At 38.7% G+C, this 27,553-nt stretch overlaps 1 protein-coding gene across 11 annotated transcripts in view; it reads right to left on the bottom strand.

The window, feature by feature from the left end:
* The window catches only part of NEO1 (neogenin 1), a 232,936-nt gene that overhangs the window by 61,304 nt on the left and 144,079 nt on the right, over positions 1–27,553 (bottom strand). For 7 of the 11 annotated variants that reach the window (XM_082735725.1, XM_082735726.1, XM_082735716.1 and 4 more), the window contains exon 8: positions 909–1,128. In XM_082735725.1, the coding sequence (XP_082591851.1) occupies positions 909–1,128 (220 nt within the window). The remainder of the gene's footprint in view (positions 1–908; positions 1,129–27,553) is intronic. The other 4 variants (XM_082735717.1, XM_082735721.1, XM_082735723.1 and 1 more) reach the window with 1 other exon arrangement.

Below are 27,553 nucleotides of genomic sequence, written 5' to 3'. Positions count from 1 at the left end.
ACACAAATACACATAAAATAGCAGAAGAGTAACAACTTATGGCAGTAAGAGATCATGTGTTATCATAATTAAGTGCCAATATTAGGGGCATGAACACATAAAGAGAAAGGCTGTATCTGCTGAGAAAGGTAGAGAAAAATGTGTGCGGGCGTCCTGGGGCTTAATCTGGGCCACAAACTGACTTCAGCTGGGAAGGGGTGAAGTGACTGAGAGAACACACTGGGAGAAAGACAGCACACAGGAAAGGAATCAGACAAGTTCATCAGAAAGGGAAGTAAAGTGGGAGGAGAGAGGTGGAAGGCTGGACAGACGCCACAAAGCTGGGTGATGAGTAAAGCGACCTGGGGATTCTGGACAATGTCCGGTAAGCGATGAAGAAGCAATGTGAGCTCCTGAAAGAGGTGGAGATGGAGAGGAACTTAATGAAAATGCAGTTAAAGAAATAAGCTACTATCACTCTTGTGTCATCCAGGAGACTCCCCGGCGAGCTCAGCGGCCCACATCCACATATGGGCGCAGGCATTTACGATTACTGCTCTAAGTTAAGTCCACCTCAATTTCCAGAATCTGAATGTTCTAAGTATAAACCACATCCTAGTGGCTGTGCTGACCAAACCGTATGAAAAGAGAGGAGCCTAGTTATATACCAATACTTCCACCTAAACATCTCTATCTATACCACACCCGCGCCCCAAGTTGTTCCAGAGACGCAGGAAAGAATGAATACCAGGACTTCGGTCTGATTGGGATACATTTTAATGACCTAAAATTGGGAAATATGCATCTTTGTGATCATTTTTTCTGGACCAAAAACTGGTACAGATTCTGCACAAAAGAAGCCAGGGTGAGCATGACTGGCCTGGGATTGACCAAACGCAACCAACCGACTCCGGAATATGGACACTTACCTAGCAATCCCCTCCTTGGTGTAGAAGACAGAGTAGGTAAGGTTGTCTCCATGAGGATCTGATGCAGGTGTGCGCCACGTCAATTTGATGAAGCGGGTAGAGACCAGGGAGGCCACGACATCCCGAGGAGCTGAAGGCAGTGGTCCCGTTGTGGCTGGTGCTAGATGGTCAGTAGTGGCACTGGTCAGTGAAGTGGGAGGTAATGTTGGGATGGCAACATCTTGTCATGTGCAAACATTGGGGAATATGAAGGGCAAACCACGACGGTTTTAAAAAAGAGAACAGAAAAAACAAAAAACAAAAAAGAAATAAACAAAACCACGATGGGAAATAAAATAAAATGAATGAACATAAAAAAGGCCATTAAACTGAAGGCTAACATGCAGGCCGGGGTTAACTACTGAAAACTAATGGGCACTATTCAGACACATCACTGTAGAGCAAGTGGACTTTCTGGTCACTATCATGGTTGTGAGCAGGGGACAGGGAGGGTGACGGCTGAGAATAAAACATCTCACAGAAGGACACAGCAGTGACCAAGTAATTTTCTTTAATTCCGAAAGCAGCACGCAACATCTATTAAGCTTTGCACATAGAAGTCTCCCCTGTGAGAACACCTCAGTACTTTCAGCTACTTGATCAAATACGGAATAACATGTGCAGTCTGGATGACTTTGCTTTGGACACGGGCCCAGGCTGTCATGACCTCCCTGCAGAGCCGGTGTCTTCAGCTCTGCGGGAGACACAGGAGCCACATCTTTAACTTTATCTCGTATTAAACCCTGTTCTCTGTAATTCGGCAAGACCCAGGCAAGTCTGACAACCTTCCTCAAGTCACTAATATTTCATTTGCTACTTTTTCAATTCGTTTAACCACAAAAACATAAAAACATGAATCAAGAATTCCAAAACCACAGTACTTCTAGGAAGCTGATCTGTTCGATACAGTGCTCCCTGCAGTATATACTAGCATGGCCTGCAGACTCAGGAAGCGGACGGAGATGAAGCGGCGGGAGGTCAAAGCCCCGCTCATCAGAAGTCTCCGTTTGTACACTTGCAGTAATGGGTAACTGTGTTACTCCGTAAGGAAGTCCACTCTGCTGCTGGACACTTCGGATTTTCTCAGTACTGAACCCAGAATCTCCTGCATCTTGGGGCCAAAGAGTAGAAGTATAATCTCACAATTTTTAAAAAATATTTTATTTATTTATTTGTGAGAGAGAGAGAGAGGAAGAGAGCATGCTAGCACAGACAGAGTGGTAGGCAGAGGCAGAGGGAGAAGCAGGCTCCCCGCCGAGCAAGGAGCCTGATGTGGGACTCGATCCCAGGACGCTAGGATCATGACCTGAGCTGAAGGCAACCGCTTAACCAACTGAGCCACCCAGGCGTCCCTAATCTCACAATTTTTAACTAAAGGAGTTCGAATAAGTTGTGTGATAACCTTAATGGGAAAATTAGTAGAAGAGAGGCAGAGAGGAAAACATGAAAATTATGGACCTAATTTTCAGTGAAACTGTAGGTCAATAACTTCCGGGAAAGGCCTGTGAACTGAGGGGATCTAAAGTGAGGCAGTCCACTAACTCTGCCAGACCAAGTAAGTTCTCTAAGGGAGTACAGAGAGGATCAAGCTGAAGTCGTTACTTCAGTGGGGGAGGGGCAAGAGTCATCCAACAGCTACAGTTTCTACATGGCACTCTGGCTCTTCATGTGGATGCCCTGAATCCTAACAACAATTCTATGAAAAAAGCAGTCATTTTATTTCTGTCCTCTATGTAGAGACTGACATTTAAAAGAGCTAAATCGCTCATCCTAGGTCACAGACAGTAAATGACAGACTGTTAAAATCAACACTGGTTTTCAGTTCCTGAGGCCTCTGTTTAGCCAGCACGAGTTCTACTCAGGCGATGCCACAGTGGGCAACTCACTCACTCTCTCTTTTCCTCTCCTCATGAGAAAGTATACTAAAGAATACAGAGTGCCACCAGAATATAAGACTATGAAGTCCTGGAAGACACAAGTCCACACTCCACTGACCCAAGTGTCCATGTTGTAAGGAAGTTACATGTGAATGGCCAGTAAGGTCTCATGCTTATTCCTAATGCTTCGACAGATGTGTTGCTTCAGAGAAAATACCTCCTTCACAGCTTTCAGAGTTCTTTTTCATCAATGATGTCGGTAATTCACACAGCAGCCGCATGAGGTAGGGTGGGAACGACAGGATTGGAGGCGGGGGTGAAGGTTAGAAAGGAATCAATGACTCCCAGGTTTCTGGCTTGGGAGAACGTGTGGTTGGTTGGCGGTGTCACTCATGGAGAACCGCAACATTAAAAGAGACTAGAGACTGACGGAGAGATGGCAAATTTGGTTCTGAACATGCTGGATCCAGAGTAATGGTCCAAAAAATGTGTGAGAAGCCACTGGAAATATGAATCTCTGATTATAAAATTAAGTCACTAAAAACCCTTAGAGGGAAACGGTTCAAAGAGTAGCCTTAACACAGTCCTGCTTTGTTGCCTCATTTGTGTGCCTATCCAGAAACACACTAAGGAAAAGCCACTTCCAAGTCTGACCTGACTTAGTAAGCTAGGTGTTTCCCACCTCTCTGCTGGCTGGAGTGGAGAGGAAATTCGTTAACGTGAGAGGCGGTATAGCATACTGGGAAAAGCCCAGGATTTCAAGCACAAAGACCCTGTGTTCAAAACTTGACTCTGCCACTTCCTAATAACATGAAGCTGGGCAAGTCACTTAGTCTCTCTGATCTCAGTTACCTTGTGTATGAACTGGAAACACTCCCTAACCACATCCCGGGCTGATGGGAACCACATGAACATCAGTAAGAAAAGGAAGCACTAGGTACACATTATCACCACAATTCGCTTGAATGGATGAAAAAGAGAAGAAGGTAAGTATAAAGGCAACCAGAGGGGAATGTAAGCAGGAAGGACCAGGGGACAGACGTAATGGGTGATAATTGTCAGACAGGGAAACTTTAGTTAGCCTACGGACCTAGAGCATACATCTATAAGTTCTCAGAGGCATCAGCACTCCCATGTGTATTTTTCATGTTCATGATGAATCACACTAACCTATAAGCTCCTTGAGGACAAAATCTGTACCTGCCTCCTCTTGGCATCACTTATTTTTTTAAAATTTTTTATTTATTTATCTGACAGACAGAGATCACAAGTAGACAGAGAGGCAGAGAGAGAGGAGGAAGCAGGCTCCCTGCTGAGCAGAGAGCCCGATGTGGGGCTCGATCCCAGGAACCTGGGATCATGACCTGAGCCGAAGGCAGAGGCTTTAACCCACCGAGCCACCCAGGCGCCCCATCTTGGCATCACTTATGGTGCCTATGTATACCCTACATAATCAACAAATGTGTATTTATTGAATTAATAAGTGGAAGAAAATTCAGAGAGAATGTTGGTGCAATGGAGACCAGTGTTGCTAGAATATCATCATACACGATATTTTAATCTTTCTAGTTGATTCAAAGCACATATAAATAACTATATAATTATGTTATATAATCATTTGCTTTGCAAGTGTATTTTATCAGTTATACCTAGAATAAAAGTATTAATAATGCCAGGTCATCGTAAATGATTCCTAATTAACTATGGGAAAAATGCATGTCCATTCTGGTCCTAGTGTTTTACACCCACTTTCCCCAAGTTGGTTCTTTTTCTGCTGTTCCAGGTTCTAGTTGGGCGGGTAAGGGAAGTCTCATGTGACCCCAGAGAATCAAACACACAGTCACCAGGATCAACAGCAAATGATACAGATTGGGACTTCAGACTTCTAGCATGACCATTTGAGGATGTCAACAGATGTTCTTCCCCAAAACAACTACAAGGCTGGACAAAACTGTCAAAGACTGGAAACTGGCCAAAGGCATACAACAAACCAAGAAGTATTTATTTGTGAAAATTACTGCAGTTCAAGTAAAAACAGCAAGTGGGTGCCATTCCGGCCTGCAGCTGCTCCAAGCTCCCCAGCTCTGCGGGAGCAGTTGTCAACACAGCAGAGCAGGCCCTGGAAGCTGGTGGTCCTGCTGTGGCTGTCAGAGGCCTCACTGATGTGAGTATGGTCAGTTGGAGTGTAATCTCAGTGGCAAGGGAATAGGAAGGGCCAGGGTCTCTGCCAGCTGGAGGCTGTGATCTTCTGGAGCACAGTGGGCGACAGATTGGCAGGATTTAAGAGGGAGTCTGGGAAAGTGAAGAACACTAAGAGGGCTCAAAGGTCATAAGGACGTGCAGCAGAGCCAGCAGTAGGTCCTGGGGACCCACATATCTCTGGCCAGCAGAACCTATGTGTGTAGTGAGAGGACCAGTGAGGGAGCCCCGCAGAAAACAAAAGCTGAGGCAGACTAAAAAACAACCTCCAGTTTGAACGCATGCCCTGAACCACACCAGATCCATCAGCTCAGAATAGAAGGCTACTGGCTTGAGGGGTCTAAGCACAACTTCTGATCTTTGGCTAAACACTAATCCATATAGACACAAGGGTTACCCCTAAAAGCCAGGCTTAAGAATAAAAACAAAACAATTAAAAAAAAAATAAGGAGAAACATCAGTGTTGCAGTGTGGGGAAGATGGATGTCAAGGATTTAGTCCAAGCAAGCTTAGTCCACAACAAGATAAAAACAGCTCTGGGGAGGGGAGGAGGAGTCAGAACCCACAGCTGCTACAATACGCTATCCCAAATATCCAATATTCAACAAAAAATGAAGACACATACAAAGAAACGAAGTGTGGCCTATACTCAGAGGCTAATGTAAAAAATACAGTCAATACAAAAGGTCTCAGGGGGTCTCTGGATATTAGATTTAACAAAGTCTTCAAAGCAACTGTTAAAAATATGTTCCAGGAACTAAAGAAAACTGTCAGGAAACACACAGGTCTGCGATTACCTTACTGATGAGCTAACAAGACAGGCTATTATGTGTCACGGGCGCTGGCAGAAACACAAGTCTTGCATCAGAGACAAAACTTTATTACTCAAGGCAACAGCAATAGCTAGAGTTTCTTGTTTGTTTTCATCAGCTCCCATGCCCCACAAGCTGCACAAAGGCAAAGCGAAGGCCCCGGATGGATGTGTACTCATGCAGCAGGTTGCTACAGGAGAAGACCCCTGAGCTTGAAGAATCCACCACTTCCACAGCAAGCCACAAAGAAGAGGCCTGCAGTGGATATCTAATTTCGTTCTGTTGTGATCAGGCACACACATTGTATGGCTGCAGTCTTTTAAAATTTCCTGAGACTTGTTTTACATCCCAGCATATGGTCTATGCTGGAGATTGTTTTGTATGTGCTTGAAAAAAACCTGTATCTGTAGTTGATGGGTGGGGATTCTAGAGTATCAGTCAGGGCAAAGTGGTTGTTAGAGTTAAGTCTTCTATACTCTTAACTTTTTCTAATTGTTTGAATTCATTTTTGAGAGAATATTAAAATTTCCAATTATTATCACTAAATTGTGTATCTTTTCTTTGAACATATCAATTATAAATTACATATACATCTAATAACAGAGCCCCAAAATACACAAGTTCAAAGAAATATGGGGAGACCCCTAGTTTTTGGAAATTAAACAATTCACTTCTTTATTAACCCAAGGATCAAAGAAGAGATCACAAGAAAAATTTAAAAAAAAAAAAAATCTTTAGGGGCACCTGGATGGCTCAGCGGGTTTAGCCTCTGCCTTCGGCTCAGGTCATGATCCCAGGGTCCTGGGATCAAGCCCCACATTGGGCTCTCTGCTCAGCAGGGAGGCTGCTTCCCCCTCTCTCTCTACCTGCTTTTCTACCTACTTGTGATCTCTGTCCAATAAATAAACAAAATCTTTTTAAAAAAACTTTAACTGAATGAAAATAAAAACAACAAATTCAAAATTATGGGATGCAGCTGAAGCCATGCCTAAAGGGAAATTTAATACCTTTATTTAAAAAGAAGCTTCACATGAATTACCCAATCTTTTACTTAGTGAAGAGTGTAGATCTTAAGCATTCTTTTTTTTTTTTTTAAGATTTATTTATTTATTTGACACAGAGAGAGAGAGAGAGAGAGAGAGATATCACAATCATGATCAGAGCTGAAGGCAGAGGCTTAACCCACTGAGCCACCCAGGTGCCCCGATCTTAAGCATTCTCATAAACACACAAAAAGTAACCCTGTAAGGTGATGGGTGTTTTAATTAACCTGTTAACCTGATTGTGGGAATCCTTTCACCATATATACATATATCAAATCATCATGTTGTACACTTTAAATATATTACCATTTATCAATCATGCCTCAATAAAGCTGGGAAAAATTAAATTGAATAATATTTTAGCCAATTAAAAAAAAAGACACAAGAAATTAATAGAACACATAAGTTACCTAAATCAAGAATCAGAGAATGAACAATATGACCAACGATATAGATTGGTAAGTTACAAAGTAAAATTATAAACAAATTTAAGCCAATAAATCAGGTCACTCAGAGGAAATAGAAAAACTCCCAGAAAAAAAATTACCAAACCTACTTACAAAGAAACACGAAATCTGGGTAGATCTATAAAAAATAGAGACATTTGACTAGTAATTAAAAATATTCCTGCACAGGGACACCTGGGTGGCTCAGTTGGTTAAGCGGCTGCCTTCGGCTCGGGTCATGATCCCGGTGTCCTTGGATCAAGTCCTAAATCAGGCTCCTTGCTCAGCAGGGAGCCTACTTCTCCCTCTGCCTCTGCCTGCCACTCTGTCTGCCTGTGCTCATTCTCTCTGACAAATAAATAAATAAAATCTTAAAAAAAAATATTCCCACACAGACAAGTCCAAGTCCAGACAGCTTCACTGGTAAATGCTATCAAATATTTAAAATAAGAAATAATACTAATCCTTTACAAGTCTTTCAGAAAACAGAAGAGAAACACTTCCAGCTCACTCTGTGAGGCCAATACTACTCTAATATCAAAGTCAAAGAAACTATAGATAAATATCCCTCCTGATCGCAGATATAATAACTCTTAATGAAATACTAGCAAAACATATTTGGTAACACATTAGAAGGGTTATACAACATGACCAAGCAGGATTTATCACAGGAATCCAAGACTAGCTTGATATCCAAAAATCAATATAATATACCACAGTACAGAAAAAAAGAATAACTGATCACTTTAATAGATGCAGAAAAAGCATCTGACAAAATCAAACACCTACATATTCATGATAAAGACTCTCAACATACCAAGAATAGAAGCAAAGTTCCCCATCCTGAAAAACATACAGTGAAAATTACACTAAATGGCTAAAAAGTAAATACTTTTCCCCTAAGGTTGGATATAAGGCAAGGGTGTCAGTTCTCATTTCTCATATTAATAATCACTGTACTTAAAGTTCTAGCCAGTGCAGGAAAGCAAGAAAAAGAAACAAAGTAAATAAAGATTAGAAAGAAGGAATATTGTTTTTATTTGTGGATGACCCAATTATATTTGTGTAGAAAACTCTAATCTAAAAAAAAAAAAAAAAAAAAGCTACTAGAATTGATAAGTTTAGTGAGGTCACACAATGCAGTCAATATACAAAAACCAACTCAATGTCTACATACTAGGCGTGAACAACCCAAAAATGGAATTAAGAAAACAATTCCATTCATGATAGCATCAAAAAGAACAAAATATTTAGGAATAAATTTAACAGAAATGTAAGATTTGTACCCTGAAAACTACAACACATTGCTGGAGAGAAATTAAACAACATCTAAATAAAAAATACCTAAATAAAAAGAAGATCTAAATAAATAAATGTTCATGGATTAGACGACAATGCTATTAAGATGACAGCTGCTCCTAAAATGTAATAGAAATGCCAAAGACCTAGAATAGCCAAATCAATTCTGAAAAAGAAAAAAAAAAAAAAAAGGCTGGAAGACTTGCATTACCCAAATTTAAAAACTTATAACAGAGCTCCAGGAATCAAGACAGTCTGGTACTGGCATACAGATAGGCATAAAGATCAATGGAAGAAAACCAAGAGTCCATAAATAAACCCCTAAGTCTGTGGTCACTGGTTTTTGGCCAAGGCGTCAAGAAATTTTAATGTGGGAAGAACAGTCTTTTCAACAACTGGTGCGAGTACAACTATATATCCATATGCAGAGTAATGAACTTAGATCTTTGCTTAGCACCACAAGCAAAAATTAACTCCAAATGCCTCACAGACTTAATGGAAGAATTAAGACTTCTAGAAGAAAATATAGGAGGAAGTCTTCATGTCTTAGAGAGGACAACAGAAGCATAAGACATAAAAGAAAAGAACTGATAAACTGCATTCTATTAAAAATGAAAACTTCTGCACTTTAAGAAAAACACAACTAAGTAAATGACAAGACAAGCCACAGACTGGCAGAAAATATTTCTGAATCATACATCTGATAAAGGACTTGAACATGTAATTCAGGACCAGAAGATAAAATGAACTCTTATAAATCAATCAGAACACCACGACAATTTAAAAGTGAGCAAAAAACTCAGACATTTTATCAAAGAAAACATAAGAACAGCTAATAAACTCATGAAGATGAGTGCAACATCATTAGTCATTAAGGAGATGTAAATTAAGACCACAATGACATACTACCACACACTCACTAGAATGGATATAATCAAAAAGGGTTCTGAGTTTTGTACCAACACAGTACTGATAAGTGTTAGTAAGGGCAGTGAGGAACTGGAATCCTCATACGTTTTTGGTGGGAATGTATTAAGTCTTCTAACTGATGAACACAAACTGTCTTTTATTATTTAGATCTTTAATTTCTTTCAAAAATGTTAAGTTTTACACTTCTTTGGTTATTTTACTCCAAAGTGTTTTATTCTTATTGACAGTATCATAAATGAAATTACTTTAATTTTAATCTCAGATCACTCACTGTTAAGTGTACAGAAATACAAATGATTTTTGTATATGGATGCTGACTCTTGCTGAACTCATTTATTAGTTCTAATAGTTTATTTGTGAATTCCTTATGATTTTCTATACATATAAGGTTATGTCATCTGTGAACAGAAAGTTTTACTAGTAGTTTCTTAAAAAGTTAAACATGGACTTTGCATACAACCCAGGAATTTTACGCCTAGGAATCTACCCAAGAGAAATGAAAACAAATGTCCATACAAAGATTTTTACACAAATGTTCACAGTATCAGTATTCAGAATTTTAAAAACTAGAAACAATCCAAGTGTCCACCCACTGGTAAACAGGTAAACACTATCAGGTATACATCTTTATTATTATTATGTTCAGTTAGCCAACATATAGTACACCATTTGTTTTTGATGTAGTGTTCAACGATTCATTGAGGTATATCTCTATAAAAGATATTACTCAGCAATAAAAATATAGAAGATACTGATAGATGCCACAATGTGGATGATTTCAAAAATATTACCCTAAATGAAAGAACCAGTTGCAAAAGACTACATATTACCATGATTTCATTTTTATATAAAAGAACTACAAAAGGCACGTTTATAAGCGACAGAAAGCAAATCATTGATTCTCTGTGGCTGGAGGCAAAAGGAGGTATTGACTGCAAGCAGATATAAATGATTTTGGGGGGGATGGAAATGTTTTGTACCTATTTTGTGATGATGACTACATAGCTCTAAATATCCACTAAAAATTACTGACGTGTACACTTACACTGCATGAATTTCATGGTATGTAAATCATACTTAAATAAAATAATTAGGAAGAATGAAATGGCTTAACTTGGCTAGTTGGAACTACTCAACATACTTTCTCCAGTGTATAGTTAAGACAGAGTTATAATAGCAAGTTACAGAACCCTAGGACATTCCTGTGGTTCAAAACACCTGAATTTACAACTAATCTATCTGAAGTCTTCACAAAAATGAAGTATCCAGAAATTACTCAATGATTTTACAAATACCAATTAGTCATCAAGGGTCCCAAAGCATAAGTGAAACCTTGGTGTTTTTTCTTAAGTCTGATTATATTAAGAGTTATGACGTGTTATGATCAGCACTGGGTGTTATACGCAACTAATGAATTGTTGAACATGCATCAAAAACTAATGGTGTACTGTAATGATGTCCTATATGTTGGCTAACTGAAATAATAATAATAATAAAGAATTATGCTGCTCCCTTTCTCTTTTGCCTCCTGAAAATAAAAGATCTGAACACATCACTCCCCAAAACTACCTACAGAATGAAGTCCAAACACCCCAGTGCAGAGGTCAGGGTCCTGCATGCTGCGCTCGAGGTCTGCCTGGCTACTAACAGAAATGGACGGTTCAGCTTTGGTACCTACAGGCACACTGCTACTGTATTTGGAGCAACCAGGACCACATAAATCTGAATCAAGCCAAACATAACTGGGAAATATGTCTGAGAAAAGTTATTAAACTTTCAAAATCCAAACATCAAAAATGCTATGAGCTCTGACCTGCTGCCCAAATCCTTGGCAGCAGCTTCATACCAGCACTTTCACAGAAACCTAAAGGCCTTGATAGGCTTTGAACTGGAACCAACTGAAAGGATTTGTGTGAGACCCCAAAGAAGGACTGTATTCTTCCTGGTGCTCCTTGAGGAAATCATCAGAACTATTTTCATTTTTCTAATAAATCACTTTCCAACTCCAGCTACATTGTGGTTGATAGATCTGGTTTTAATCATACATTAGATTCGTGATTGATGAAGTGTCACTTTTAGTAGTTTATAATTATGAGTTTAACCAATCTATGCATATGAAACAGTTTCTAGGTAGAGATCATTAAGTTCTGTGCTGGGCATGTTGCCCTCAGTTAAGTGGATCCAATTATCCTAATTTGACACCCACTCACACCAGCCAAGTGAGCTGTGAGTAGGCACATTAAAGTTTTCTCTTGAAATCCAAATTTTGTTCCTTTTTCATAATCTTCCTTTGAAAACACAGTAATTTTAAAACTTCTTTCTCACCTTTTGAAGGAGTTCAGAAGATTTTGAAGGTATCTTGGGAAAAATTTCTATCTTTCTATCCTTTCATTTCCTTGCATAAAAGAATATACTAAAGTGATTATTTCCTAGGAATGTTCATAGCGGCATTATTCAAAATTCATTGTTTAAAACTGGTTAAACTAACATGGACCTTTATTACTCCAAACATAATAGCAATGTCAACAAACATATAGTTCCACAGAGCATTTCTTTTGGAAGATGTTAACAAGTATGCCATAAAAAAAGAGAGAGAGAACAATTACATTTGTGAGATTGTGCAGATCCGCCGTACATTTTAGCATGTTAAAGACTCCCAGCAATTCTATAGGAGAAAAACTTGTTCAGTTTGTTAACCTAGAATTTCCCATTCCTATATGATTGTGAAATCTCTTTTCCCAAACAGTAGCCCAGTTTGGGCGATCCTCAATGATACCTGAGATAGTGTCTGGCAGAGTTCTTTAAAGAGACTCTGGGGGCACCTGGGTGCCTCAGCCATTAAGCATCTACCTTCGTCGGCTCAGGTCATGATCTCAGGGTCCTAGGACTGAGCCCTGCACTGGGCTCCCTGCTCATCGGGAAGCGTGCTCCTCCCTCTCGCTCTGCCCCGATTGTGTTCCCTCTCTCGCTGTGTCTCTCTCTGTCGAATAAATAAATAAAATCTTTAATTAAAGAAAAGAGAGAGAGAGAGACTGTCTGAAAACCAGTCATTGTTCAGCTACTTTTGTAGGCAGTCTATTTCATATTTTTGTTTAAAAACCAAAATGTAATAAGCCTGTTACAGAAGTAATTTTTTAAGTCCTCACCTTTTTATCATGTTCAGAAGTAATGTATACAATAAAGAAGTAGACAAAGCAAGAGGATTAAAGTTCTACTTTTCATCATTTCCAAAATACCACTGTTAAAAGGTGTGGCTTATACTCTTCCAAATATTTTCCTTTTCAATTATGTACTTATATATACACACAAAAAAATATGAGAATATGATACCAAAAATGCTGCTCTGAGAATTGCTCTATGGTGTAATATGTCTTTAAGAGTTTCCCACATCAGTATACATAAACAAACCTCACTAGTCCCGACTGATGCATAGTAGTCTATAATACAAACATATCACACTTTATTTAATCATCCCCTATTAGGACTTACATTTAGGCTGATTCCGTTATTTATTTATTTTGGCTGCTATAGACAATGTTTCTGTAAATTTTCCTATACATGTTATCTTCGTGCACATGTGTAAATAATTCGGTAAGATGAGTTCCTAGAAGTGAAATGCTGACCCAAAGGTTTGTGCATTTGAATGCTTCAGAAATGTTGCCAAATAGTCTTCTGAAAACCTATCTTGGCTTTGGTTTTAGGACAGATGGCTAAATACATTTCTAGGTACACCACTTTATAATACCCCCAAACAACAAGAAATACAAACACAAACTCCAGTTGGACAAAACTAAGAGGTATCTGTAATCCCAACCCAAAATACATGCAAAAAAAATGGACAATTAATGGAGCAGAGTTGTTCCAGGTACACCAAGAGGGACAGACTGAGGAGACTCCAACCAACTGACCGTGAGGAACTGTGAGCACTTCAGGAGACAGGAATGATGTGGGGGACAGGAATTAGGAGCTCTTAAACCTCTGCCTCACCCCTGGAGACAAGAGATTTATACTCAGGAGAAACTAAATCAGAGAGGCTCTGGGCTCAGGGGTGACCAATCTCAGAGGAGATTAAGACCACATACTGAAATGTGAAACTCCCTATCACTCTCCCCAGCAAGTTCCAGAAGGCTGGCAACCAAGCTTCCTATCACCAAGCAGGAGAGTGAAGCATTCCTCTCAGGATGAGCTGAACAGCTGAGAAGACTGACAAATACTGCTGTCTGGTATGGTCCTAGCAACAATAACAGAAAAGAATGACTACCCAATTATTCCATAATAAAGCCCAGCAACTAAAAAGCTTCACCCCTAAAAGTTTAAGGGAAAATAGGATATTTGTACAGCCTCACAGTGTATCTCCGAAAGTATCTATTAATTACAAAAAGAAAAACAACTTCACAAGGGAGAAATCCGTCCGACACCACCTTAACCACATGATCAAGCTGACATTATCAAATAACAAGATATATGTAATATATATAACCCTGATATGGAAGTGCTGAAAAGGGCACATCAATTCTGTAATATTTGTCCAAAAAAATCCATAACCTTAACGTAATCCATTAACCTAATGTAATCATGAGAAAATTCCAGACAAAATGAAAATTGAGAACATTATACAAAATACCTGACCAATACTCTTCCTTGTCGAAGTGTCAAGGGAATTAAAGACAAAAGAACAGCCATAGACTGAAGAGACTAAGGATACGTGACAACTAAATGCAATGTGGGATCCAAAACTGGATCCTGGAACCGAAAAAAGACATTAATGGAAACACTGGTAAAATCAGAATGAAGTCTGTGGTTTTATTAGTTTTGTTTATTATATCATAATTATTTAAGATGGTAACATTAGATGAAGTTGGGTGAAGAGTATACTACAAGGCTTTCTCTGCTCACTGTGACACTTTTGCAATTCTAAAATTATTTTAAGAAGTTTTTTAAAAGTCTCCATATAATCAGAGCTTTCAATATTGTTTTTAAAGATTTTATTTATCTGTTTGACAGGGAGAGACACAGCTAGAGAAGGAACACAAGCAGGCGGAGTGGAGGAGGGAGAAACGAGCCTCCCACAGAGCAGGGAGCCAGCTGAGGAACTCGCTCTCAGGACCTGGGATCATGACCTAAGCCAAAGGCAGACACTTAACAACTGAATCACCCAGGGGCCCCGAAAAGAAAGACTTTCAAAAATACAAAAATAAGCAGCTCTCCCTAAATTCTAAGACAAAGTAAAAGTAATACCCTTATTGGCCAAAAAAGGGCCAGAATGATGTCTGTTTATATGTAAGTACACATATGCTATTTAACACATATGCTATTACACTATTTTTCTCTATTTTGTAAAAGTTTCACCCAACTTACTTTCCTAATAAAAGTCAGATGCATTCAATACTCAATGTCACAAGATAAGCCTTCAAATTTTCTTATCAGTATTGAATTCTTACCCTACTACATTATTAACAAATGCAGCCGGCTTCTGGTTAGGGCTAATGAAGCACTCAGTGGTTAGTGCCAAAGAAGCCTGACCTGAAACTGGATTTCTGAACAAAAGGAAAATTGCTCTGTGGTTACACAGAAGTGTTTCCTACACTTCTGCTCCCAGCCAGGCTCCTGAGAGTGGATGTAGGAATGACCAGGCTGAAGGTTATCACCACTTCAAGAGAAAGAACAATGAACCACTGTCTATTGATGAGTGGCGCACCAGATCCTTGTAAGAACTAGATGCATAATTTCTCAACTTTTCAATAGTTCCTTTCTACCTTGTCTTACCTTATACTTTAATTTGCAAAAAAAAAAAAAAAAAAAATTAAATCAACCTCCCCAAAACAACAATGACAAAACAAAGAACTTGGTGAAAGCACGCTGACATTTCGGAAAGCATCTATAATGTAATATCACAGAATACCAGTAGTCCAAAGAGACAAGGTATTTTCATAATTGCCACTGGAAAATCAATCAGAATTGCACTAGATGCTTGTCCCATTCCAAAATTATCATAAAAATATATTTATGAATGTTCAAGCATGTCAGTATTCATCCTTAACATTTCTCTACTGGGCCCTACTCCACAATTCTGATAGAGAAGTTCATTTTCTCCTCCCACTATAAATAGCCCAAAGAAAGCAATCAAAAAACCTTGAGAAGCACAGAAAAACAACAAGAGTCCAATAAAACAACTGTTCCTTCAGATTAAAGACATTCAAATGAAGTATTTACACTCAACGGGGAAACAACAATTACATTAGGCTATTAATCATAGCACTTTATTAAAAATAAAAACTCTAACAGAATGTGAGAAGAGCTGCAAATTGTTTGCTCCTGAGAATAATCTATCACATAAAGGAGCCACTGAAAAATATGTGGCAGTTACAATGAGCTCAAAGCTGCGCACTGGTTGTTCCCAATGGTGTCTCTCAACAGATTAGGCATATTTCATGGAAGCTTTTAAGTGAGAAGCATAAGAAAAAGACAGATTTCCTTCCCCTTTCTCAAACTAATACAATTTCATGACTATTTTGAAATTTCAAATATAATGATATTGAATTAAGAAAATCAAAGCAGAGGAATAATGCTACACGGTGATGATTTAGGCTTAAGCATCCTCTTAGACTGTCACAATCTGCTTTATAAACATGTGCTTTCAGGAGACTCCTATAAAGAAATAGCTATAGCCCCACAGCCTATGCTCTATCTCATTCTGCTGGATGCTCCACATGAGAATTACAGTGTTAAAAATCTTAAGGTTTTTATAGATTCTAAAGGTTCAAAGTACAGGTAAGAAAGAAGTTCTAAAAAGCAGAGGTTTTAAAAACATTATAGTTTAAAGTAGGGAGTAACTTTTAAAACATAAAACTCTATCCAACAGTAAAATGGGATGTCTTATGAGAAAGAATGTCCTACCACTGGAAAATGATAAGGGTTATTCTTAAGATAATCGTTGTATAGGTAAAACTTAGAATTCTCAAATTCTATTATTTTCTGAAACAGAAAAAAATGACCTTGCTAATAAATCTTAGCTATTCTATGCTTAATATATCACTTGTTTGAAGTGGCACAAGTCTGGGGCACCTGGGTGGCTCAGTGGGTGAAGCCTCTGCCTTTGGCTTAGGTCATGATCTCAGGGTCCTGGGATCGAGCCCTGCATTAGGCTCCCTATTCAGTGGGGAGCCTGCTTCTCTCCCTCCAATCCCATACTCTCTTTCACTATCTCTCTCAAATAAATAAAACCTTAAAAAAAAAGAAAGGTGGCACAACTCTCATTGCTATGTACTATTAAAAATAAAGCTTATAGTTTACAACCAAATTGGTTTGTGAAATTGTGACATGAATTTTAAAACCTTGGCAGATACATGCTATTTTCCTTCTAGGTTTATGTGACAGAAACAATGATCTGTTGCCTACTTTTGATTTGGGAATCATCTTCCATATTACAAGTCACATTATTTAACTTCTAAAAGAAGAAATCAAATGTTTATGTAGCATGCAAATAACTCCCAAATATCTTGAATTTCCTTGAAATTTTCATGCAAATTTAGATATTTTTATTGATGCCAGTCTCCATCTAATTAGCTCTAAAACTACTTTCCATTTCTTAGATATTCATAAATATTAATCCCATCAGCAGGATTAAAACAGATATGCTCCAGATCCCTATTCATATTTAAATAAAATCCACACAAATATTTATAAGTCAACAACCTTGATGCAGAAACTGATTTAAAAGGATGCAGTTATAAAGACAAAAATTAAACTGACTAAATATACATTATTTATTAATAATACTTACTGAAATGCTACATGTCAGGCAATGCTAGGAATCATACAGATACAGGACACAAATAATAAAAGGCACAAATCCTTTTCCCAGCGACCTTACAGTTTATCAGGGAAGAACTGTATGCATCCAATGGCTATATTAAAGAAAAAGTAGGCAGTCCTAGAAAGGAGATCAAATAAATGTAAAATGAGGTAAAAAGTAAGAGATTTATTCCAGGTGGAAGACTGCCAACAGTGCTACAGCTGTGGTAGCATTTAAAACTGGGCCTTGAAAGATGTACAAGATTTGGTCCTAGTAGGAGGGAACTGATTTTAAGAGTGCAACAACTTAAGTGATAAAAATATAAGGTGGGTGAGGAACTGAAGTTAATGGGTTGGTGGGGTAGAAGTGACATATCCACAGGATTACACTATAAATGGATCTGTTTGTCCGTCAGTTGGACAGGTTTATATCCTGGCTCAGACACATATTTAGCGGCGGGATCCTGGGCAGGTTAATGTTTTTAAACTTCATTTTTCCTTAGCAGACATACAAATAACAGCATCCATTTTATTGTGGTGATGTAAAGTTGAAAAGAGAGAATATACTAGAGGCATTTATCAAGTTCCCTGGCACATACTGGGATATATTTTAAGAACTCTGTCTGGTCTTCAAAGTTTCTGAAAATGCTTCAGAGCCATAAAGGTAAAATGGGTACCTTGTTAGTAATGAAGGTGACTCCTGGACCCCACCGAAAGGTGGGGGCTGGTTGCCAGGAGGACCAACCATATGATAAAAGGGCTGGAACTTTCAGTCCACCTCTCAACTCCCACCACTTCTAGGGAGGGAAGAGGGGTGAAGGTTGAATTAGCCAATGGCCAATGACTTAGCCAATCATGACTATATCATGAAGCCTCCACAAAAACCCAAGAGAACAGGAGCACCTGGGTGGCTCAGTGAGTTGAGCATGCAACTCTTGGTTTCAGCTCACGTCATGATCTTACAGTCATGGGATCAAGCCCTGCATTGGGCTCTACACTCAGTGGGGAGTCTGCCTGGGATTCTTTCTCTCCCTCTCCCTGTGTCCCTCCCCCCACTTGCATGCTCTCTCTCAGAATAAATAAATCTCTCTTTTTTTTTAAAAGATTTTATTTATTTAACAGACAGAGATCACAAGTAGGCAGAGAGGCAGACAGAGAGGAGGAAGCCAGTTCCCTGCTGAGCAGAGAGCCCTATGTGGGGTTCGATCCCAGAACCCTGGGATCATGACCTGAGCTGAAGGCAGAGGCTTTAACCCAGGCGCCCCTAAATAAATTTTTTTAAAAAAATATTTTATTTATTTACTTGACAGAGAGAGAGAGAGAGATCACAAGTAGGCAGAGAGACAGGCAGAGAGGGGTGGGGGGAAGCAGGCTCCCTGCTGAGCAGAGAGCCCGATGTGGAGCTCAATTCCAGGAGACTGATATCATGACCTGAGCTGAAGGCAGAGGCTTAAACCACTGAGCCACCCAGGGGCCCCCAGAATAAATAAATATTTAAAAAAAAAAAAAAAAAGAAGACAGCTTTTTTACCTTTTTTGGGGAACTTCTACACTTGGGGAACCAAAAAACCCTCACACATCAACAAGCCAGGCCCCAAGCTCCATGAGGATAGAAGCTCCTTTGGCACCCTGACCTATGTATGTTTTCATTGGTTGTTGATTCATATACTGTATCATATCCTCTAGTAAACTGGTAAATGTGTTTCCCTAGGTTCCATGAGCCACTCTAGCAAATGAACTGAACCTAAGAAGGAGGTCACTGGAACTGTAATCTGTAGCCAGATGGTCAGAAGCACAAGTGACAGACAGCCTGAGGCCTGGGATTGATGTCTGAAGGTGGTGGTGGTATCAGGAGAGGTGGGGGAGGACTACTGTAGGACTGAGCCCTTAACCTATGGAATCTGATACTGTCTCTGAGCAGTGTCAGAGTTGAGCTGAACTCTTGAACACCCTTGCTGGTGTCCAAGAATGACTTTGGTGTTTGTGGGGAGGGACACCTCTCCTCATGTTGGAATTCAGTTCAGGAATCCTGTAAGAGTAACTGTTTAATTAATATTAATTTATTATTAACAATGGCAACAGTTAAATCTAGTTAAGTTGCCTTCTCCTCCGATCAAAAAATCTTGAGGGGTGCCTGGGTGGCTCAGTGGGTTAAAGCCTCTGCCTTCGGCTCAGGTCATGATCCCAGGGTCCTGGGATGGAGCCCTGCATCGGGCTCTCTGCTCAGCAGGGAGCCTGCTTCCTCCTCTCTCTCTGCCTGCCTCTCTGCCTACTTGTGATTGCTCTGTCAAATAAATAAATAAAATCTTAAAAAAAAAATCTTGAAATTGCAGGAAAAAACACTTGGATAATAAAAGATGCCATCATTAAAATTAAAATGTTGAGGACTTCTTAAAAAATAGGAAGTGGCTTGGTGAAAACAAAAAAATACAGTAAATCTACAGCTCCATCTGACAAAAGAAGAAAACATTTTTCAAAAGAGCAGGTAAGAGCAAGCCCAGACATGTTTCACAGACTAAAGACATGAGAAAACACGTGGGCAATTAAGTAAAGAACAATCTTCGAGATACCTGGGTCAAATGTTTCACCTTCTGCTTATACTGAGTCATACATGCCCTGGTGTTACCCTGCACCTAAAACCCTTTTCCCAAAAGAGTACTTAGGGCAAACTTTCATGAATAGACTATATAGGTAAATAACAAGCAAGCAAGGATAAAGATAAATATGTCTAGAAAGCTAAGGCATTTGGAATTTACACAATGAAAAAGAGGCACAAAATTCAATAAAGGAAATAATAACCAAGAGAACAGAAAAAGAAAATGTCAGAAAACTTTAAAAGATGTTAAAGATCAGGGTAGGTGGGTGGCTCAGTCATTAATCATCTGCCTTCAGCTCAGGTCGTGATCCCAGGGTCCTGGGATCGAGCCCTGCATGGGCTCTGTGCTCGGAGAGGAGTCTGTTTTTCCCTCTCCCTGTGCCCCCCACCCCAAGCTTGTGCACTTTCTCTCTCTCAAGGAAATACATAGAATCTTTAAAAAAAAAAAAAAAAAAGATGTTAAATATGTTTTTGAGAGTTTTTTTTCTTTTTATTGGGGGTGGGGAAGTGGGTAGGGGATAGGTGAAATACGTGATGAGGATTAAGGAGTGTACTTGTTATGATGAGCATGGAGCGCTGGATGGAAAAATTGAATCCCCGTATTGTACACCTGAAACTAATACTACACTGTATGTTAACTGGAATTTAAATAAAAACTTAGGAAAAAAGAAAATGTTAGAGGCCTGAATGCCATAAAACAAGAAGAGCCCATAATTTACAAAACACTTAGAGATCTTAGAAATTAAAAATATAGACAGGAGAGATAGCTGTTTTCAGTCCTGGTATGTAAGAGCTTGAAAGTCACCATTCTTGTTCAGGAAATAGCTAGACAAAATTAAAAAAGAAAGAAACTTAAAATGAACAACTTCTCTTGGATTCTTCAGAGAACTAAGATTACAAGTAAGCGTGCCACCCTCAAATCCGGAGAGACAGTGCAGCCGCAGAGATACAGCAACCAAGATCTGTTTATGTGAAGTCAAAGTCACTGGAGACATAAACTGACAGGAACACTTAAATGGTAATTTTGATGAATTGCTGGAGGTTGAGTATGGACTACTGTAAGAATAAGAAATTCCTGGAGGCCACAGTCTTACTGATGATGCTATATTTTTTGTGGGTTTTCTTTCTAGAAACTCCACCAGGTTCTCACCATGAGGATCCAAAAAAGATCTCCTGTACAAGGGAGTGGGGGGAGTAACAATTGTGAAAAATGCCCAGAGCGTTTTCTATAACAAAGGCCTACTTTCCAGAAGAAAAGAATTTGCTAGAGCACCATTTTGAAACCTTATTCCAGCTAGAGAATGGGAAGTTCTACCCTCCAAATTACAGGTTTCCTGTTTCACCTAAGAGGTGTTGGGTGGGCTGGGGGGTGGGGTGGATGGGCAAAGAGAGGGAAGAATATAACAACATACAGTCAGCACAGGACGGGCTTTAAGGAATAGAGTGGAAACACTATCAGCAAGGAAGGGAACAGGAAGTAGGGGGGAAAGCTCTACCACTTGTGATGGTCACAGTCATGAGCCATATGGCCATTTAAAATCTGAGACTTAATCATAAAATAGTCCTCCTTGTCCATATCTTAACACCACACAATGAGGCTCAAGGAAAGTAACAATGGGTTACAGGTGAAAGAACTATGAGAGAAACTCTCTGAGGAACAGAATATAGGAAAGTTCCAAAGTCAAGAGGAAAGGCCAAAAAATCAAGTGCAACAAGGAAATATGAAACCTCTGGTATCTACGGCTATAATAAACATTAAACACAAGCCAGTTCCTCCCTGGATTAACATAAATCCTTACACTAGAGCTCTATTTACCTCAGTTTCCATTACCTGAAACAAGATGCCTAACTTTCAACAACAAATTATAAGGTATGCCAAAAGGCAAGGGAAAAACACACCACAAACAGTCTGAAGAAATGAACAACCATCAGAACAATATCTTATGACACAGATGTTGGAATTATGAGATAGGAAATGTGAATTAACTATGATTAATAGGCTTAGGGCTCTAATGAAAAAGGTAGATAACATATACGAACAGATGAATAAGCAAAGAGACAGAACTCCAAAGAATCAAATCAAAACGCTTCAAATAACACAGTTAACAGAAAAGAAGAATGCCTTCAATGGGCTCATCAGTAGTAGACTTGACATGGCTAAGAAAGAATCAGTCAGTCTGAAGATAGGTCCCAAACTGAAATGAAAAGAAGAATGGGGGAAAAAAATGAACAAACAAAAACACCACCACCAAAACCCAGAACATCCAAAACTTTTGGGACACTCAAAAAGTAGAACATATGTCTAACTGAAATACCAGAGGGAGAACAAAGAGACAATGGAGCAGAAAAAAAATATCTGAAGTGATAATGGCTGAGAACTTCCCCAAATTAATGACAGATACCAAACCCCCTATCTGGGAGACTCAGAGAACACCAAATAAGATAAATGTTAGAAAAAGAAAATTATACCTAAACATACCATATTCAAACCGCTAAAAACCAAAGACAAAGAGAAATTCTTGAAAGAATTCAGCAGGGAAAAGAAAATCACTTTGTTTGTAGAGAACGGTTAAGATTATATAATAAACTTCTTGTCAAAAAGATACATAAGGAGAGACTGAAAAGAAATCTTTAGTGTTCAAAGAAAAAAATAACCACCAACCTTGAATTCTGTATCTATATTCTGTATCTATCTAATTCTCTATCCTAAAACTGTCCCTCAAGAGTGAAGAACTTTGGGACGCCTGGGTGGCTCAGTTGGTTAAGCAGCTGCCTTCGGCTCAGGTCATGATCCCAGCGTCCTGGGATCGAGTCCCACATCGGGCTCCTTGCTCGGCAGGGAGCCTGCTTCTCCCTCTGCCTCTGCCTGCCTCTGTCTGCCTGTGCTCGCTCGCTCTCTCTCCCTCTGTCTCTGGCAAATAAATAAATAAAATCTTTAAAAAAAAAAAAAAAAGAGTGAAGAACTTTTTGAGTGTCCCAAAAGTTTTTTGCTTGGTTGGTTGCTAAGTGTCTGACTTTGGCTCAGGTCTTGATCCCAGTGTCCTGGGAGCAAGCATCCTGTTGACCCCTTTGTCGAGCTCCTTGCTCAGCAAGGAGCCTGCTTCTCCCTTTCCCTCTGCTCCTCCCCCTGCTCTCTCTGACAAATAAATATTCTTAAAAAAAAAAAAAAAAAAAAGAGTAAAGGAGAAATAAACTTTCTCAGACAAACAAAAACTAAATTTGCCACTAATTGATCTATCCTGAATAAAAGGTTAAAAGTTCTTCAAGCGAAGAAAAATTAAATAGGTCAAAAACTTGGATCTACATTTAAAAAAAGAGTGTCACAGAAGGAATAAATGAAAAATAAATTTTTTGTAAGAAAACATCTTCTGATTTTCATATTCTTAATAAATCTACAAGGTAACTGCTTAAAGCAGTAATACGGATAAATGAACCAGATGACTGCAATCAGAGGAACGGGACGGAGGAATCGGAAATATTCTGCTACAAAGTACTTATACTAAAGGAAGGAAGCATAGTGTTATCTAAAGATGAACTTAGTTAAAAAAGTATTTGTAAAACCTGGGGAAATCACCAAAAACTTTTGAAAAGAAGTATAACTGACATTAAGAGAGAAAATGAAATAGAATAATGTAAAATACTCAAAACCATAAAAAGCAGAAAAAGAGAGCAGAAAGAAAAAACAAATTCAATGAAAAGTTACAAACACAGTCGCTATTAAATCTGACTACATCAATAATCAGTTTAAATGCAAATAGTCTAAATACGTCTATAAATGGCAGATGGTCAGAATGGATTTAAAAAAGAGAGAACTATATGTTCTCTATAAGAAACCCACTTTATTATTTTATTTTTAAAACTAATGATGAACTAGCATAACCAAAAAAATATTTATTTTTATTTGTCAAAGAGAGAGAGAGGATAAGCAGGGGAAGCAGCAGATAAAGGTGAAGGAGGCTCCACACTGAACAGGGAGCCTGACTGTGGGACACAATCCCTGGCATCATGACCAGAACCAACCCATTTTAAACCCATTTAAAAGTAAAGAGATGACCACCTTACATCCATTAGTATGGTTACTATCCAACAACAACAGAAACAACAGAAAATGACAAGTGTTAGCAAGAATGTAGAGGAAATGGGACCCTTGTGCATTGCTGGTGGGAATGTAAAATGGTACAGTCACAATGAAAAACAACATGACAGTTCCTCAAAATAATTAAAAATAGAATTCATACAATCCAGCAATCCCACTAGATCCAAAAGAATTGAACACCCATGTTCATAGCAGCATTATTCACAATCACTAAAATGTGAAAGTGACCCAAGCATCCACTGATGGATGAAAGGATAAGCAAAATGTGATATATACATACATTCGAAGATCGTTTAGCTTTAGAAAAGTAGGGGATTCTGACATATGCTGTAACATGGAAGAACGTTGAGGACTTTATGCCAAGTAAAATAAGCTAGTCACAAATAGACAGTCTAGGAGAGTTACAGTTCCGCAAGATGAATGTACTTAATGCTAAAACTGTACACTTAAAAATGGTCAGGAAAGTGGGGCACCTGGGTGGCTCAGTGGGTTAAAGCCTCTGCCTTTGGCTCAGGTCATGATCTCAGGGTCCTGGGATCAAGCTGCATAGGCTCTCTGCTCAGCAGGGAGTCTGCTTCCCCCTCTCCCTCTGCAGAGGGGCAGGCAAATGATACAGAAAAGTAAAAAAGAAGTCACTTCGTAGTGGTGACACCTGTGAAGTACCACTCTCAGCCAAGTGATTGCAGTCAACATCCACACTGGTCAGTCATATTGAAATGTTAGCAAGAATGTGTGATCTCATCACATGTGATGACAATGGAAATTTACCTCTTTGGGCCTTCTCCCTCAAAACAACATTCCCAGTATAATCATGAGAAAAATATCAGATAATTCTTAATAAAAGGACATTCTACAGATTATGTGACCAATGCTGCTTCAAACTGTTAAGGTCATTAAAAACAAGGGAAGTATGAGAAACTATCATAGCCAATAGGAGGTAAGGAGATATGATGACTAAATATAATGTGGTATTCTGGATAGGACTGTGGGATACAAAAAGGACATTAGATAAAAATTAAGGAAATATGAATAAAGTATGAGCTTCAGTTAACAAAAAAAGTATGCTTACATTATATTGTTTAATTAACTGCAAAAAATATCATACTAATACAAGATGTTAATAATAGGGGAAATGGTGTGGAATATGTAAGAACCCTTTGTACTGTCTTCGTACTTTTCTATAAATCTAAAGCTATTCTAAAATTAGGGGTGCCTGGGTGGCTTGAGGCCTCCTGCCTTTGGCCCGGATCGTGATCTCAGGGTCCTGGGATCGAGCCCCGCATTGGGCTCTCTGCTCAGCAGGGAGACTGCTTCCTCCTCTCTCTCTGCCTGCCTCTCTGCCTACTTGTGATTTCTGTCTGTCAAATAAATAAATTTTATTAAAAAGCTATTCTAAAATTAAAAGTTTATTAAAAACATAGACAAAAGAGAAAATTGGACCCAAATAAAGATCAAATTAGTAGACTGTGAAGTTAATTTCAGGGATTTTGCCAGAGCCCTCAAGTATAGGTGACACATAAAGGACAAGTTTAAGAGGAGAGAAAAGAACAAGCAGCAAGAGCAATAAATGGTCAAATATTTAACATCATAAATTTTTTCTGGAACTAAACACATAAATGTTTTATTGTATTTATTTTTATTTTTTTTTAAAACAGGCTCCACACTAAGTGTAACATGGGGCTTGAACTCACAACCCTGAGATCAAGATCTGAGCTGAGCTCAAGAGTAGGATGCTTAATCGACTGAGCCACCCAGGAACCCCAAGATGGAAGTCTGTTTCTAAAGGACCATTCAGTGCCAGATAGTATGAACTGGAGGTGGAGGAAGAAAATAATCTGTATCATGAAAATGCAGAATTCAAAGGATGAAAGATAGAAATCCCAAAGCTTAAGGAGAATAAAAGAGATGATTCTTAAGAAGATTCCAAAGAGTACACTAAAAAGATAATGAAGCTTTATATGAGAGCTAATAATATATTTTCAGATATGGGGTCTTAAATTTACTTTTTACACATCCTTTCTGATAAATTTACTACCATGTATACTCTAGCAAAGTAAATTAAAATAAACCCAAGAAAGGGGAAATTGTAGACCAAAGAATGTATTTGGGGGGAAAGGCACAGTGTTTGAAGAAGAAAGCAGTGAAAGCATGATGAAGTATTTAATTATCTGGTGAGGGTGTAGAGATCATGGTTAACCCTAAGTGCTGCTAATAAAAAATGTGGCTAAATAGGTACATAAAAATTTTAAAGTAAACATTTGATAAATAGAAACCAATTAAGATGGGTTGGCAGGACTCATTAGGACATAAAAACAGTAAGTGTCAAGTGTCCACAGTCAATAAAACAAAAGGATACCAAAAGTTTAAAAATAAAAGAAATATTTATCAGGCAATGCCATTAAAAAGAAAGTAGGTATAGTAATGTCAATATCAAACAAAACATAACTGAAGATAACAAGAATTAATCAGGGAAAAGTGAATGTTTCCTGCTGATAAAATAAATACCATGTTTTCTAGATTCTATGATGCACTTTTTCACATTTTAAAATCTCTGAAATCAGGATGCATCTTAACTTCTTAGATTTGATGACACATGGTAATCCACAAGGAAAGTGAGGCATAATTACTAACAGCTTCTGAATATACAGTGCAAAAGTAGTTAGAAATACAAGAATTGAATAAATTTGCAATCATACCTTTCATAGAAATTGATTTTCTTTTTTTTTTTTAAGATTTTGTTTATTTGACAGACAAAGATCACAAGTAGGCAGAGAGGCAGGCAGAGAAAGAGGGGAAGGCAGGCTCCCCACCAAGAAGGGAGCCTGATGCAGGGCTCGATCCCAGAACCCTGGGATCATGACCTGAGCCGAAGGCAGAGGCTTTAACCTACTGAGCCACTCAGGTGCCTCCAGAAATCGATTTTCTTAAAAATTGGCAGATTAACCAGACAAAAATTAGGTATGGCTCTAAAGGAGTTATAAACACAACTAACAAGTTTGATGTAATAGACATTTACAAACTGTACTATCTAGCAAACATAACACCAAAAAACGGACCATGCATTACAGCACAAAAAGAATCTCAAATTCCAATGGACTGAGAAAGGTGGTCAAGTGCTGGCAGTAAAACAGTGGGCCTGAAGAGTGTAGAGATTTGTAATAACTGATATGCAAGAAAGGGGCAAGAAATAGACTAGAAAAACCTAACGGGATCTTGCAGGTGTCTGAGACCCAACTGAAGTTGGTGCTTATGAATTCAGTAAATTTATAATTTCAGGGTCATGAGAGAGCAGAACACTCCAAAATGAAGTAAGTCCAAACTATGTAAATACCTGAAAAGTCCGCCAGCATGGCTGCTACACAGCTAGGAGACTGGTTAGAGGCACAATGCAATGTGAACATAAACTCATAAAAATACTTTACCAAGGCCTTTTTTTGTTGTTGTTTTAAACCGATTTACCAATACCTATTTCGAGTATCCAAATAGTTTCAAAACAATGGAATAAAAGTTGCATG

Source organism: Mustela nivalis (assembly GCF_964662115.1).
Source record: "Mustela nivalis genome assembly, chromosome: 6".
Lineage (NCBI taxonomy): Eukaryota > Metazoa > Chordata > Mammalia > Carnivora > Mustelidae > Mustela > Mustela nivalis.
Note: the sequence above shows the minus strand (reverse complement) of the source record. Positions and strands in the feature narration are given on the sequence as shown.